The following is a 15,868-nucleotide window of genomic DNA, read 5'->3' as shown; positions in this document are numbered from 1 at the left end:
TCAGATTCTTTGATTCATTCAGTGTTAGAAGCTTCTGTGGCCCTTGTGGGCTTCTAAGCATGCTGATTATAGCATTTTGTGCAAAACACAAGGGAGTCCTGTTTGTATGTCTCTTAGTATGCCAGAAGGTATTTGCAAAAATGTTTTCCAGGAAGTGTTAAATATGTACGTACCACTTATGTAATTTTTCCTTGAAGCATAAGTTACTATTTTACCTAAACTCACAATGTAGTCACAATGAAGACGAAAAACTGCTTTATGCTGAGTGTCCCTGAGTCAGATTTGGGCAGGGGGGTGTAAGCTTCATGTCTCAGTCTTTTTAACAAACATACTATATTGTTTACCATCACACTGTGTTTTTTTTCTTTTATCTAACAGGGTCCACTGACTGTATTTGCTTTGCCACAGTGGGAACCAACGATCCAGTTACCTCTGCTTTACACATTATTGTGGGTAAGTAGAATTCCTTGAAAGACTCATATAAAAGTAACATTATGTTTCAGTTTTATGTAAAGTTATCAGCGTTGTGTATGAAGGTACAAAAACCTTTGAGAGATGATTATTTCATCTGATTTTAGTTTGGTCTTCATGTGTACATTGTGGTTACAAAGAAGAGAGTTGCTTTTTAAAACTCTACTTGGTGCGTCTTAATAGGTGATTCCCAGCCGTTGGATGTGTCTTCGGTTCACCACAACGACAGATTTCTCAGGTACTCTGTCTCGTTGCTTGGCTACGGTTTCTATGGTGATGTACTAAGAGACAGTGAGAAGAAGAGATGGCTGGGTCCTGCCAGATATGACCTGTCAGGTATCTTGACTATCTTCTAAATATAAGTGACTCTTCATTTGAAGCCTACTTATACACACAACTGCTAAATGATCTCACAAGTGTTTATTATAATGTGAGGTAAACTGGAGCTCATCCCTGAGCTCGCTGGTCTTGCTTTAGGTCCAAAATTATTTTAATTTTATTATTTTATATCCAACAAGGATTTAAGTTATGAATCTAACAGACTCAAGCTTGTTGATTAAGTGCGAGCTCTAATTGACTGTCAGTGAACAACTTTTAACATGATGATGGTATTGTTAATGTAACCCTCTCTGCTGCCATCTGAGATCCTTGAAGTGCACTTACACTTTCTCTGACCTCACAGAAATCTGATGTTTTCATATCAAGAAGGTAGACATTTAAATGTGACTCAAATTATAAGACACATATAAGACGTTAAATAATCATTTTAAATTAATGATGGCATTGTCAATCAGCCCAGCCCTTACTCATTGTAATGTAAAATGCTTTAAACAAAGGCCTGTAACTGTTAATCTAAGTTATGAAAATTGGCTGAATTAACTATTAATTAACAGATAAGAATAATTCCAAACCAAAATTTTGGACCTTATTTATTAAGGCATGTGTAGAACAAGTTTTATACATTTGCAGAATAACTACAGGAACAAACAAGAAAGCTATTCACAATGATCAAATATAATTCTGTTGGTACATGCTCAGGCTCATTAATATAAATGGAAATGCTCCCCGAGTGCCATATATACTGTGTATTTTTTTTAAATAAATAACTTTAAACTTTTCAAAGTCCTATATCATAAATGTAGAGTTCCTTGACACAGGCAAAAGTGGCAACCAAAAAAGAGCTGCAGCTTTGTAGAGGTTTACATAATATAGGGAAATATTAAGATAAATGCTAACATCAGCATTGTGTTATCATACTTAGAATGCTTTTTTCCCTTTTCTACAAACCACAGCTGTGGCTGTTGGGAATGTCATCACCACATTTCATATCAATCCACTCTACAGCTATTAAGATCTAAATTCAAAGAATCACTAATGGAAATCCATTCAGTAGTTGTGCATTTATGGCTGTTAAACACAGCAAGGGTTAAACTCTTGATAGCCTCTGGAGGGGGAAAAAATGTTGTTCAATTTATATTTAATGCATGTGTTGAAGAATTTGGCTGCTAATTCTCTTGTAAGATTTAAGTACAAATAAAATAAATAACACAAATAAAGCATTTTGGCATTCATTCTGTTGCCCACACTGTGTTTTTGTTCCAGGTTTAAAAACCATTCTGAATCATAACTACTATGAAGGCACCATCTCTTTCCTCCCAACTGAGAACAAAATGGGGAACCCCAGGGACAAGTTGCAGTGTCGATTTGGGTAAAGAAAACATCAGAGATATTCATTTAACATGTATTTTACATTGTGGCAACCTAGTTAATGCAGGTAATAGTATATGTGCACAGAGATCAGAGTTCAGTATGAGGAAGTTTACACTGTCAGAAGGCCCTTAATGCAAATAATGTAGTAATAATAAGAAGAAGAAGCGATACTTAATCTCCATGGGGCAATTCAATTTTTTCACTGTTTTTACAAACATGCTACACACACATAGGCACAAACTAACCTCTCTTGCTACAGCCCAATTCCTCACTTGGTCCATTCCAGGACTTGAATCGGCCACCCAACCAAGCCAAGCCCCTACAGACTGAGCTACTGTCTACCCCAAACTACTGTTTACTACTGCTACTACTATTTTCTAACAACTACTATTTCGGTTAAGAACTGCCAATTACCATATTTATAACCATAAACCGCATCTTTTATGCAGAAATACTAGGTGATAACATTGTTAGCCCATTAGATTTTGTTATATTGAGTTAACAAAGCACACCAAACTTCTACTATAAAAGTTGATATGACTATGCTTCAAAGAGGCTTTCTGGCTATAGATTTATTTTAGCATTTCTAACAAAAACAACTACTGTATAAAAAACACAGTACAACTAATTAAAGAAGGTTTGAATATATTGTCAACTAATGAGTCATTTAAGCCTGTTAAGACTGTGAATGCACATTTCAGGTGCTGCATCTGTCAGCATAAGCCCTCCTCAAAGGAAAGGCAGTGGAAGATGTCACAGGAGGAAGAAAAATCTGACGACGGTAAGGGTTTTGGCTTCTTATTTGAAATATGCGCTTGAAAGTTATCACACTGTAAACCAAATCTTACATTTCACTGCCTCGTCATTTGCTTGTATGTTTAGAAGCCTTATCTAGACTTATGACATGTGAGAAAAAGTGTCTCCAAAGGATGTAGCACGAGAGAAAATACTGTAAATGACAAAACTATTTTCTCCTTTCTTCAAATGTCTGCATTTTTTGTTGTTATTGTTTTTCCCCCAAGATTGTGATGTAGAAATATAGGCTACACTGATTTAGTGCATATCTCCAAGTTTTGCCCAGTCGGAGTCTCTCTTATCTATTGACTTTAAAATCCCCAGTATCCACCCCTGTGTCTGCTTTAAGCATTAACATGTTCCCAAACCAGGCAGGTGTCTGTCCATTATTGTTATAGTAGGACAGTAGGGGACTCAATGACTGTCCCCTTGACTGTGGCGCACACACACTTCATTATCTATGGCCCTCTCAACCCACAGACACAGCTCAAACCTATGGAGGCATGGTTGAAATATTGAGTCCTGTTGACTGTGTGCTGAGACATATTTGGTTGTGTGTTCCGAGTTACAAACAAGCTGTGTATTTTTTTTTTTTTTTTTTTTCTCAAAGTAGTGTCTTGATATTAAATTCAAGATGTTCTGTCTTGGCCTGGCTTTCTGGGAATGTGGCTTCTGTGAGGGTGAGAGTGTGTGTTTTTTCCTGTGTAAATATGAAAGCAAGTGTAGCCTCGTTTTGTGTGCGCATGTTTGACAGACTACCACTTATTAGTAAGAAATTTGGCTCTGCCAGCTCTGGCAGGTGTTTTGCCTCATGCCAGTGCTGCTGTTTGTTTGATGATTTTTTTTCACTCCTGGCAAGGCAAATCTCAGACAACTGCTAAATCAATGAAGCACAACACACACTACCTCTGCAAATGAGCCAGCCTCTCCTCCGAAAGCAAATACTCATTTGGAAACAATCCCCTAATGCAGAGCCCATAGTCCACAGTTGGATTTGCAGTTGGATTTTTTGTTTTGTGTTTATTTAGCTTTAATCACTCCTTCCTAATTAGAATATTGTTGTTTTATGTAGCCTCAGTGGGCTTGTTATCACTGGTTCATGTTATCATCTCTGTAAGTTTGTTTTGCAAAATGAGGTGGAAAGGTAATGAATCGCTTTGCTTTAAGAGACCACATCATTTCCCTGAGGTTTGGATGTCTGTGATCACTTTTTGCAGCTTACGACAATGACTATCCCCTTGGTGACAGGCACTGGCAGTCCTGTGGGTGATACTCTGTCTTTGATAAGCCATCACTTGTAAACAGCTGCTAATCTCTAAGGAACAAAGTGGTGATTTGTGAAGTGAAACCATCATGCCTGTCAATTTAGATTTGGAGGCCATGTATGCATTTAATCATAATAAGCACACTTGAGGTTAATCCAATTCCTCAACTTTTTATGTTTGTAACTTCCTCTTTAGATATTGTTAATCCTCCCTTGGCCAAACCAGCATTTTAAAACAGCGCTCCTTAAAGTGTAACACATTACTTGGATAGAGAGCTAGCTGTGATATTACATTCAAAATATAACACAAAGCATTTGTAAAATACACAATATAATTTCAAAAAACAATTCCTGGTGTTACACAGGTTCAGCCAAATCAGCACTGATGGAAAAGCTGACTAGAGGCTGAAAGAAATCAGAATGTTAAGCTTATGCCTCTCTCTGACCTTACTTGTAACGTGCAAGTATAGTATAGCTGGTGGATAAAATATATAAACATTTGGCATATTTGCAAATGCTGTAAAACTGCTGTTGAATACATGCAATTAAATTTAAAAAATAACATTGCAGCTTAAAGGGATGAGTTAATTAAATCCTAAACAATCAGAAAGGCATATTAAAGTATAATAACAATCAGAGATATTGGTGATCACAGATGATATCGTGCCGGAGATGTTGTAACCAAAGTTCTGAAGCAATTGATTCTGGTTTACCATCTTTTTTCTTGCATCTGCTTTTTATTGTAGTAATCTTTGTGTGCATTTCTTATCATCCGTATTTTTAAAAAAATTGTCAGAACCCTATTGTCAAAAACAACAAAATAAACTGTATGTATGGCCATACTCGAGCTCTCCACTCCTCTGTTTCAGATTGCAGCAGTGGTTGGAATGTGATCCATGGGAAGTTTATTGCCATTAATGCAGCCAGTATGAGCTGTGCCTGTCCACGCAGTCCAAAAGGTCTGTCGCCCTCAGCTCACCTAGCTGATGGCACCACAGACCTCATCCTCGTCAGGAAGTGTTCACGTCTTGACTTCCTAAGACATCTTCATCGGCATACCAACAAAGAGGACCAGGTAGGAGTGATTGGGTTGGTGTGAAATTATGGCTTCTTTGCTGCTCTGTGTGTGATTTACGAGAGTGCACTTTCAAAGGTATTATCTAGCTCCCAATTTCTGAATCCTTTGCCTCATAGTCAGACTTATTATGTATGTGTGCATTAAAAGTGTATGAGTACAGAATATTTGGGAATTGAAACAATCAAGTTGGTCAAATTGGTTTGAGTTGCTGGATCTGTGCAAAGATAACGGAAAGTGTGTGAGGTCTGTAAACAAGAGAGTAGAAGGCAGAGTTGGCCTACTTGCTGTGCTAGCACATCCTTTTGCTGACATTGTTCATTTTCCCAACCATGGTTCACTTTAGTTCAAATGCCTTAGCCCTTGTGTCTTCCCACGTATCGTAAATAACCTCCACCCTGGTCCAGAGAGGCACTGATATTTGCTGCATCAGGGATATGCTGTATGGGAGAACAGGCTGATACCAGACTAATGCCCTCACAGGGTAGCAAAAGTATTACATGGGGAAGTCTGTTGATTAGTAATTATTACCTCAGGTATTTTATACCATTCAGAAAGATCTTGTAAGATATATTATCTCCAATAGCTGCCTTGGTAAAAGTGTTTCATTACAAACTTTATTTTGAGCGATCACTGACACCCTGAGGTGAGTTTTAGCTGTCCATCTGATCTTTTGACGTTGCCACACTCCTTCATCCACAGAGTTGAGGGAAGTAGAGTAGGGGCAGTGGTTGATGAAGTTCCTGAAAGCTATACTTGAGTAACAGTACAGATAATAATACCAGAAAATGACCTAGGAGAAGTGAAAATCGGCTATTCTGATATTTCTGATATTATTTGTACTTAAAGTAACTGATGTTGAACAAGTAAATGATGTTGATAAAAACAGGAAGTTATAACAGGAGAATTATGACCTTTTCTAAACTGTAAACTAACTAAGTCGCTCAAAGAAAAACAAGGTCTTCACAACTGAAAGACCCCCTATAGTGAAAAGTTTTTTGGCCTAATCTTCACCACTGTAGCTTGATCCGATGCCGTTGCTGTCTCTGCCTCCATTATGCATTCAGTATCACAGTAAAGTGATATTCTACTCACAAAGTCACTACTCGCTTGCAACAGACATGTCTGGACTTGACTTAAAAGCGAAACCACAGCTTTGAAATCCCTTGTTGCACATATGCAGTTGATTTACCTTGCTTCTTCTTCTTCAGGGTTTTTACGCTAGTTGGCATCCACAATTAAGCAATATAACATGAGAAGGAGCGATGCTGTACTGAATCAGCACTGTTGTAGGCATGAGGCCACAGAGATGTTTGTTTGCTTTTGTGATGGTGTAGGCCAGGGACTTAGAAAAAAAAAAATTGTAGAAAGCATGAAATCAACTTCAACCACCTACCGCTCTGGATGGTTGAAGTAGATTTCATGCTTTCTACAATTTTGCCCGACACCCGACACCCGACACTTCAACTAGCGGCACTTTTGGTGCCGCTAGTTGAAGTGTTGGGGTTGAAGTTGACCGGCTAATTTCAGCTTGTTTCTATCGTTGCATTTGTTGTAGACTTTTGGATTTGTCTGAATTTGCAGTGTTTCCGAATTTGCAGCCTGTCTCTCCTAATGGAAATCGTTTGGGCTGTTGCGGCGCATTTGCCCTTGTCGGCCACTGTAGCAATCCACTACAAAAAAGAAAGACAGTAGAAAGTACAAAATCCACTGATAAAAGTTTGACCATGCCTGTATATAATTTTTTTGCATCACCTGCTAATCACATTCTATCTATCATGCTCCTTGAAAAAAGGATGGAGATGAATGTCAATTCACGCGACCCGCAGTGGGTCTTCACAGTTTCACACAATTTCCCACTTGTCATTTAGAAATATCTTATTTACCACCATCTAATGACCACATTGTTTAATGACCTTTTCACTACCAACCCACACAGGATGTTCTTGCTTGAGCCCCTCTTTGCTGCTTTACTTGCAAAAGAGACAGACAATTAGTCATATAAGTTAGCTTGATATCAGCATCATTGACCAGCGGAGAGAAACAAGAAGTGAGAAGCTGCTAGCATATTCATGGCCTTGTCAGAAAGTCTTTTAGACGGACTGTCCAGCATGAATGCAAAGCGGCTGCAGTTATAAAGTGGGTCTGATGTGAAATAAATGGCTGTCACTCCATCTATGGGATGGGAGAGGGCAAGAAAGGGAGAATGAAGGTGAAGAAAAAGAGAAGTAAAGATTAGAGAATACAGGAAAAGTGGCAACCCGTAAAGTTGGATAAAGTTAGGTGCTGAACAGAGCTGAAGCTCTCTGCAACACTAAGTGAGATAAAGGGGGGTTTTGACAAAATAGTTCCTTTCATCTTTCACCCTTTCACCACTTCTTTACTGCTTACATAGTTTTTATGCAACTCCCTTCTGTCTTAGCTATTCTCCTTTTCCCTATATTTTGCATTTGATCTCCTGTTTCCATTTAAGAAAATGACAAGATAACAAGAATAACAATTCATTTATTTTGCTTTTCATTATAACATAAGAGTCCATTTAAAGACACTTGAGTAGAAATTGACTTTTTATCTACCTAACAGGAGCCTTTAAACTAAAAAAGAATAACATGCTAAACTCTATCCTAATTCAGATAAATAAGCAACTTTCAACTGCTACTTTATGAATTAAGGTAAGTGTTTACTTAAGTAAGTTCCAGCATACAGTATGTGCCTTTGTCACTTGCCTAAAATAGGGAGGCTATTTAAATAAGTTAGGAAGAATAGAGAAAGAAAGTGATTTAACTTGAAAAGACCATTTTCTTTCAAAAACACTTTTCAATGGAATTTAATTCAATACAGCACACAACAAAGCTGGACTGTGTTCCCTCTTATCGAGATATACTGCTCATTTTGAAATGAAACTCCCCAAGTAATTCTGATAATATGTGGGCACATCTGTTGCTTCATCTGTTCATCTCCCCTCCTCCTCCTCCATTCTTCTTTCATCTATTCCTCATCAATCTCTGATCTCCTCCCCAGTTTGACCACTCATTTGTGGAGGTCCACCGAGTGAGAAAGTTTTATTTCAAACCTTGGAACCATGAGCTGGTTTCACTAGAAGACCTGAGCGAGAGTCCAAAGAAGACAGGCTTTAGTCCCTTATGTGCTTCCCAAACAACCTGCAACTACAGCAACGCCCATAGCAGCTGGAGCTGCGATGGGGAGATCCTGCCTTATGCTGCCATCCAAGTCAGGTAATTAATAATTTCCAAATTTAATGTAACTCCTCTAATTTAATGCAACTGATGTGCTAGAAAATGATCCATCGATCGGGGCTCATAATATCTAGAATGATATTATGGAAAAAGCATAGAGCAGGGCTCATAATTCAGTGGCTGCAAAAGACTTCCATTATTAGATAGACAGACAGAAAGAAAGACAGGGGGATGTACACACAGCAAAAAAAACAACAAAAGATAATACAAACTTATAGCTACATTGTTAATAATAATAGTAGAAATGTATCTAATATTAGCATGAACAACTATAATAATAATGATGATATAAGAATGACTGATAATAGTAATTGTAGCAGTTGGAGTCAAGCCAGTCCACGGCAGGAACCTGCAAGACAAGGGAGCTCAAAAACTGCCGGTGACATGAATTATTCGAACATACATGCATACAGATAACATGAATGCATACAGGTAGAAAGAGAAAGGAGGAACCAGGAGCTCGGTGTATGAAATACCCCAGCAGTCTAAGCCTATAGCAGCATAACTAGGGGATGATTCAAGGCAAATCTAAACCAGCATTACTATGAGCTTTATCAATAAGGAAAGTTTCAGCCTACTCTTAAAAGTAGAGAGGATGTCTGCCTCCTAGACCCGAACTAGTAGTTGATTCTAAAGGAGAGGGGCCTGATCATTGAAGGCTCGACCTCCCATACTGGCCTGACGATTAAGAGCTGTGTAGGTGAGAAGAAGGATTTTTTAAATAAAAAAAATATATATATATTAAAAACTTCAGTTAAGTAACAGAAAATCATTGGTCATCCAGGTCTTTATGTCCTTAAGGCATGCCTCGAGGTTAGTTAACTGAAATTGCTTTCATCTGCCTTCCTTAATAAGTAAAATGATTATTGTCTGCATAACAATAAAAATTGTGTTATCTGATGATATTACTGACAAAAAGCAAATATAAGGTGAAAAGAATCGGTCCAAGCATCAGCTTTACTGGAACTCCATGACCAACACTGCGTAGAGTACGCTGGGCAGTAGGATTTCTTCCGTGCTTTTAACATCAATCTGTGGACCGACATTTATCTTATAGTGACCTGTGTGTGTTCTGCCTGTGCAGGGACACAGTGGAAAGAAAGAATGACTGAAATCCGCCGTGTAAATAGCAACACAATTCTTAAAGGGAATGAGCGCTGACACTCTGATGGGTTTGATTCATTCTATACTAAAAACACACCTAGACAACCTCTTTGTGTCTTGCACCTCGGTTTGCACCCAGATTGTGCGCTGTGTAACTAGCAAAAGTGAAAACAAAATCAAATTAAAAGTAAATGAAAACAAATTAATAAAATAATAGATGTCTGGTACTAAGAGCCTGAATTTTACATTCTAGCGAGATTGTAAGTGCCATAATCCACATGGTCATCCAACATTGCCTATGCAAAAATCAAGTGAAAAAGAAAGAGTAGGTTTCTTCTTCACTTAAGCCGTACTCTCTCTGCCTCCTGGCAGAATTATGAATTATCAACATTTTACCATAATAGATGGATTCACTTTATATTTTATTTTCTGTAAAATGTCATCTAATGTTGCACTGCAGTTAGTTTTTGTTTCATTGTGAGTTGGTCCAAAATAGACATGTTTTTTTCAATGCCATACCCAAGGATTGTAATAATGTCGAGCTGTTTATGACCACAGGCAATGACTATTAAATAAATAATATTTAAATGCACTGTATAAGGACAGCCCTGTGGAGACAGAGACAGAGAGAGAGAGAGCGAGCCCGAACACAAGAACCATAGACTGTATAAATAATAGACGTAGCCACAGTGATGTCACCCATTGCCTTCTCGACTACGTATATGAAGCCAAAATATGGCCGCTGCCATGTTGGATCAGTGGTAGAGTCGGTCATCTTTCAATTGGAAGGTTGGTGGTTCAATCCCCAACTCCTGCAGTCTAGATGTCAAAGTGTCCTTGTGCCCCAAATTGCTCCCGGTGGCATAGCCAATGTTCTTTAAATGAGAAGACTGAATGAATATGTGAGTCCATTTAGAGTCCATTGTCAGCAAGTTTAGTTTAGTTTTAGTTTATTTGTTTCACACAAGAATTAAAAAACAGATAGAGCACATGAACAAATCACAAAAGCACGTGTGTGGATGTGGTAGAAACCTGCTCACATCCTAGTCATAAAAAAGGTTATACAAACCACCAAACCAATCTAAATATCAGTTTTCAAGTAAAAAAGTGCAGAAGTTAGCATGTTAACATCAGCATTTAGCGCAGAGCACTGCTGTTCCTTAGCACAGTCTCACTGAGCTGCTAGCATGGTATCAGTCTTAATTTTTGTTACCGTACAAAGTATCCGGAATACAAGAAAATGCTATGTTCAGTTTTATTAAGCATGATTGTTTTCATTCATGTTGCATTGGAGCTATTTACATTGTTCAGTAAAATTTGTTTATTTTAACATTTCTCATTAATTGTTCTTTTTCTTTAAGGAAGAAGACTTGTGTTAGTAACATTAGTATTATTATTTAGAATATTTCAGTAACTGGGAGAAGCATATATGGGTAGGTGGAGATAGGAGTGCATCAGGGAAGGTGTACAAACTAGGAATACACCATCGATCTTTGTGTGTTTGTTGCAAAATGTTTGAATAAACGCAAAATAACTTCACTCTTGCTCGGACATTGACATTTTTGATCCTTTGTGCCTCAGTAGTTTTTATTAGTTGATTACAACAAATCTCCACTTCAACTTTGTTACAACACTCTTTGAAAACAGACAAACAAAGGTAAAGGAAGATACAACAACATTACAAAGTCTGTCTGATATCAGGATCACTATGTAATTTGTCAGTATAAAGGAAAAGTCTCTTTGTGCTACCAGTGGCCAACAGTCCCTGGTCAGAGAGACTCCTTCATTGTTCCCTGCTGGACAATCTTGGCAACATGGTCAATTTAGCCCCCCACATTATTCTGGCCCTGTCCATACATCAGTCTTCCACACTAACTGATCTCTATACAGCCAGTGTGGCACTGCTTGACACATCAGTTATTTCATGCTCCATTGTACTTTGCCAACGATGCATGGCGCTGTAGTGTTGCTAATTTAACGGCCCTCCCCATGTTAAAAGTCTACTCCCCTTTAATTAAAGCAGAAGTCTATCCTTTTATTGCCTCTTCCTCTCCACTAATCGTTCTTGGAGAGAGCCAGCCAGAGTACTGCTTGGATAATTAATGGTAATGGCTCAGGTGAAACAGATAGAAAAAATAGCTTTCTCTTTAGTAGTGAGTGAAAGAGTAAAATTTATTGTGTTATAAAAATTGTACCAAACAATTAGGAATGTTCTTCTCATGTAATTATAACCTAAATGTAGTTCTTCCTTAATTTTAGAGTAATTATATGTATTTTGTTGAATTTTTGCTATTTTATATTTGAATAGTGTTTAGGAAATAAACCCTTCACACTGGTTAAAAAATTATTATTACCATTAAAATAACTACGGATCAAGCTTTAAGGTAAACGACAGCTAAAACACAGGTATCATTTAAGAGACAAACATACTATTTGGCTATATAGCTTTCTGTACTATTATAGGCACTTATAACACCTGTTACAGGCATCTCTTAAAACATCTTATACGTCATAAACCACAAAGATTGTCTTGTTTTCAAGTTTGTGTTTCAAGTCTGCACCCCGAGGTGCCATTCCATGCTTTTATATCTTCCATAGTTAAGTATCATTAGAGTGAGCACAGTAATTAATTGCATTTTTGTCTTTGTCTGTGTGTTTGTGTACGCTCTTCTTCTCTGCAGTGTCCAGTGCAAGTTGATCAGGCTGTTTGCCCGCGGTATCGAAGAGCAGAACTGGAGTGTGTTTGAAGAACTTTGAACATTGTAGGCCATGGACCAAAGTATGTACTTGTCAGTGGAGTGAGAGTTGGAAAGAACATTCAGCTCGTGGAAAACCAGCAGACGTACTTGGAAAGATATTTCCTAGAAAAATACAGGCCTCACATCAGTGTAAATCCCAAATACTGAGGTCCCATACCTCCTCTATATTTGCTTTAATTGAACTTGCAGAAGGTCCTCTATGCACAAAAATCAATTAACTGAAACTTGAAGGTTTTAACAAAAGAAAAATACTGCTAAAAATGTAAAGTACTGTGCAAATGTTTTGGTCAGGTGTGAAAAAAATGCTGTAAACTAAGAATGCTTTCAAAAATGGTGTTAATAGTTTATTTTCATCAATTAACAAAATGCAGTGAATAAATAGCAGCTGCTGCCATTTTTCTGCACCCCAGTTCCTATGTTTTCCTGCATAGTTGAGTTGCTTGGCCTTGTTTCCATGTCGGAGGAATGGCTTTTTGGCTGCAACTTTTCCATGAAGACCACTTCTGGCCAGACTTCTCTGGACAGTAGATGGGTGTACCTGGGTCACACTGGTTTCTGCCAGTTCTGAGCTGATGGCACTGCTGGACATCTTCCGATTTTGAAGGGAAATAAGCTTGATGTGTTTTTCACCTGCTGCACTAAGTTTTCCTACGATTCTCAACGTTGCCCGTTTCTTTGTGCTTCTTCAAAAGAGCTTGAACAGCACATCTTGAAAACCCAGTCTGCTTTGAAATCTTTGTCTGGGAGAGACCTTGATAATGCAGTATAACTACCATTATGTCTTGTTGCTGTGCTCAGTCTTGCCATGGTGTATGACCTGTGACGTGAAGTCTTCCACAACCTCTCCTTGGTAACAGAGTTTGGCTGTTCCTCACCTAGTTTTAAGCCTCCTACACAGCTGTTTCTGTTTCAGTTAATGACTGTGTTTCAACCTACTTGTGAAATTGACGATAATTAGCACCTTTTTGTTATAATTGGCTGATCATACACCTGACCATAATCCTACAAATTGCCTGACTTTGTGCGATCGTACCTATCAGAATGGAAGCTGGTTTGAAAGCAAAGGGTAGTTACACCAAATATTGATTTAATTTAGTTTTTTCTTTTGGGAGGGACAGGTTTTCTATTTCTATTTGTTAATAAAAATGTGTATACAAGTTATTTCAACAATATTTAAATTTATTTTAATTTGTCACTACATAATTATCTTCCAATATTTTTAGGTTCTGCTGCTAAAGTCAGGCTCTCTCAGATGTATATGGTTGTAAAGGCTGAAGTTTTTGTGCTAAGTTATGGCCTGTTATTAACAGTGTAAGGGCCTGTGTCCACTAATGATGTTTTTTTTAGCTGGCAGCGCCCATGACCTCATTTCAGAGCGCTTCTCAACGGCGCTTGTTATGTTAGGTTACATTACGGAAGTTTTCGCGCTGCATTTCTGCTTCCCTTGGTAGTGACCGTTAAGTCTGTTTTCAATTGCTCTGTTGAGGAAAGGAATTGTGGCCTGGCATTAGCAGCAGCTCTTGACCTTGAAATTGTACACATAAATATAACCAGTCAGTCACTGCCAGGATTGGTTTCTTCTCCACCATTGTTTTTTTTTTTTAAGATTATTTTTTTTGGCCTTTTTGGCTTTATTTACAGGACAGCTGAAGATAGACAGGAAATGTTGGGAGTAGAGAGTGGGGGATGACATGCACCAAATGATCGGCAGACCGGCAGTCGAGCCTGCGATCAGTGCGACGAGGACTGTAGCCTCTGTTCATGGGGCGCCTGCTCTACCAACTGAGCTAAACAGCACCCCATTCTCCACCATTGTTGTTGACAAAGTTGACATCACAAGGCCCCTGCTTCTTGATTTTGAATAGTCGATGAGTAAGACGTGACATTGACTAGTGCAGTGGTGTTCCAAAAGTTGAGCTATTTTCAACTGAGAACCTAAAGACCCAAAGACCTACTGACAATGAGGGCGTTTGCGTGCTTAGGATGCTGACCGCTAAAAATGCTTAACTGCATTGACTTTGTATAGAAAATAGGTGCTACCAGCGTAAAAAACGCCGTACGTGGACACAGGCCCTAATTAAAAACCTCTCTGCTCTGACAGTCCAAAGCTAAATCATTCTGGATTACATTAAAGTACATGATACTTTGCGTTCCTATAAACTTAATGAATAAGTGTAGTACTCGAATAAAGTATCAGTGTATATGCTTAACAACACAGGAAGCCAGCCATAACCGTGCCTGCCTCGGGAGATGAAGTCTCCACCAGAGAGAGAAAAGAGAGCAAGAAGGTGAAAAAGGGAACTGGAAGGTTTATAGCTTAAAGCTCATGCAGCTGTTGACCCCCCAACCAGGACACAGGCCCTGCACAAACAACCAAAAGAAAGTTACTTGCTGCTGCCACTGGTGGCCGCTAAAGTGCAACTGTGCTAATTGTATTGATTAATAGAGTGACTAACTGCTTTCAATGAGTAGCATTACTATTTACCTACATAGAGATTAATACTTGAAACATCATATTAATACATTATGTTATTATATTTTGAAAATATTATACAACAGAAAGAGTTATAAGCTTTCAACCATTCTTATTGTTTTTATCTTTTTTCCCTTATGCCCAAACATACAAAGGAGACTTAATAGCTATATAAGGTGTGTTATTGAGTTCCTTATTCTTGCATTCATTATACCTTTACCCTTTTCAACAGGTTCCTTCAATCTGGTGCTAATAAGGACAATATTTCACTTTCTGATATTGTTTTTGTGTTGTTGTTTTTCTCATTTAAATGTGTTTAAGTCAGCTTTAGGCAGTTACAGTAGTTTGAGCTTCAATAAAAAAACATAGCAGCTTAGCGTGCCAATTTACCAACCATGACATGGCAACGTAGTTATTCAGGCATTGCTGATGAGTTCAAACTTAACATTACGAAGACTGAAAAAAAATGTTTTCATGTTGTGTGCTGTCATCTTCGCCAGCAGCTAACAGTCATTGTCCAATCCATGTTTGTCATGTTTGATTTATTTATTTATTCCCTAGGAACCACTGAAGTGTCACATCCTTCAGATATTGCATGATTGACTGGGCCCTGTTGTTCAAAGGTAATCTGATCGTATTAAAGCTATCGGTTAGGATCAAATCTTGAAAATGGGTTGTTCAAAGGAAAAAAAGGATTACATTATCGGATAAGATCAGATAATCCAACCTTGGCTTTTATCCAGATAAAACCTCAAGTTTGGGTTGTTCAAAACGTATGAGTAGGATTTGGATAACTAACAGGTAAGATTAGGGTAGTCAGCGAGGGTTTTTATTTCATTTCATTTTGTTTTCTTTTAATGCTTTTAACGCAAGTCAGTGCATAAAAAAATGAGTTAGATAAGATGTTTTGATTTGTTTGTTTTATGATTTGGTGCCACCCGCAGCCCTCTCATTTTATTC

General features: G+C 38.1%; 1 protein-coding gene across 1 annotated transcript in view; it reads left to right on the top strand.

Annotated features, from left to right (window-relative positions):
- The window catches only part of cerk (ceramide kinase), a 38,011-nt gene extending 25,578 nt beyond the window's left edge, over positions 1–12,433 (top strand). Inside the window, exons 7-13 of the mRNA XM_069671505.1 lie at positions 379–453; positions 655–807; positions 2,074–2,179; positions 2,883–2,962; positions 5,110–5,315; positions 8,337–8,551; positions 12,358–12,433. Coding sequence (XP_069527606.1) covers positions 379–453; positions 655–807; positions 2,074–2,179; positions 2,883–2,962; positions 5,110–5,315; positions 8,337–8,551; positions 12,358–12,433 — 911 coding nt within the window. The remainder of the gene's footprint in view (positions 1–378; positions 454–654; positions 808–2,073; positions 2,180–2,882; positions 2,963–5,109; positions 5,316–8,336; positions 8,552–12,357) is intronic.
- Positions 12,434–15,868: the final 3,435 nt, after the last annotated feature.

Source organism: Semicossyphus pulcher, unplaced genomic scaffold (genome assembly GCF_022749685.1).
Source record: "Semicossyphus pulcher isolate SPU_LCO1_2020_fin unplaced genomic scaffold, fSemPul1.0.p SCAF_20, whole genome shotgun sequence".
NCBI classification, from domain to species: domain Eukaryota; kingdom Metazoa; phylum Chordata; class Actinopteri; order Labriformes; family Labridae; genus Semicossyphus; species Semicossyphus pulcher.
Note: the sequence above shows the minus strand (reverse complement) of the source record. Positions and strands in the feature narration are given on the sequence as shown.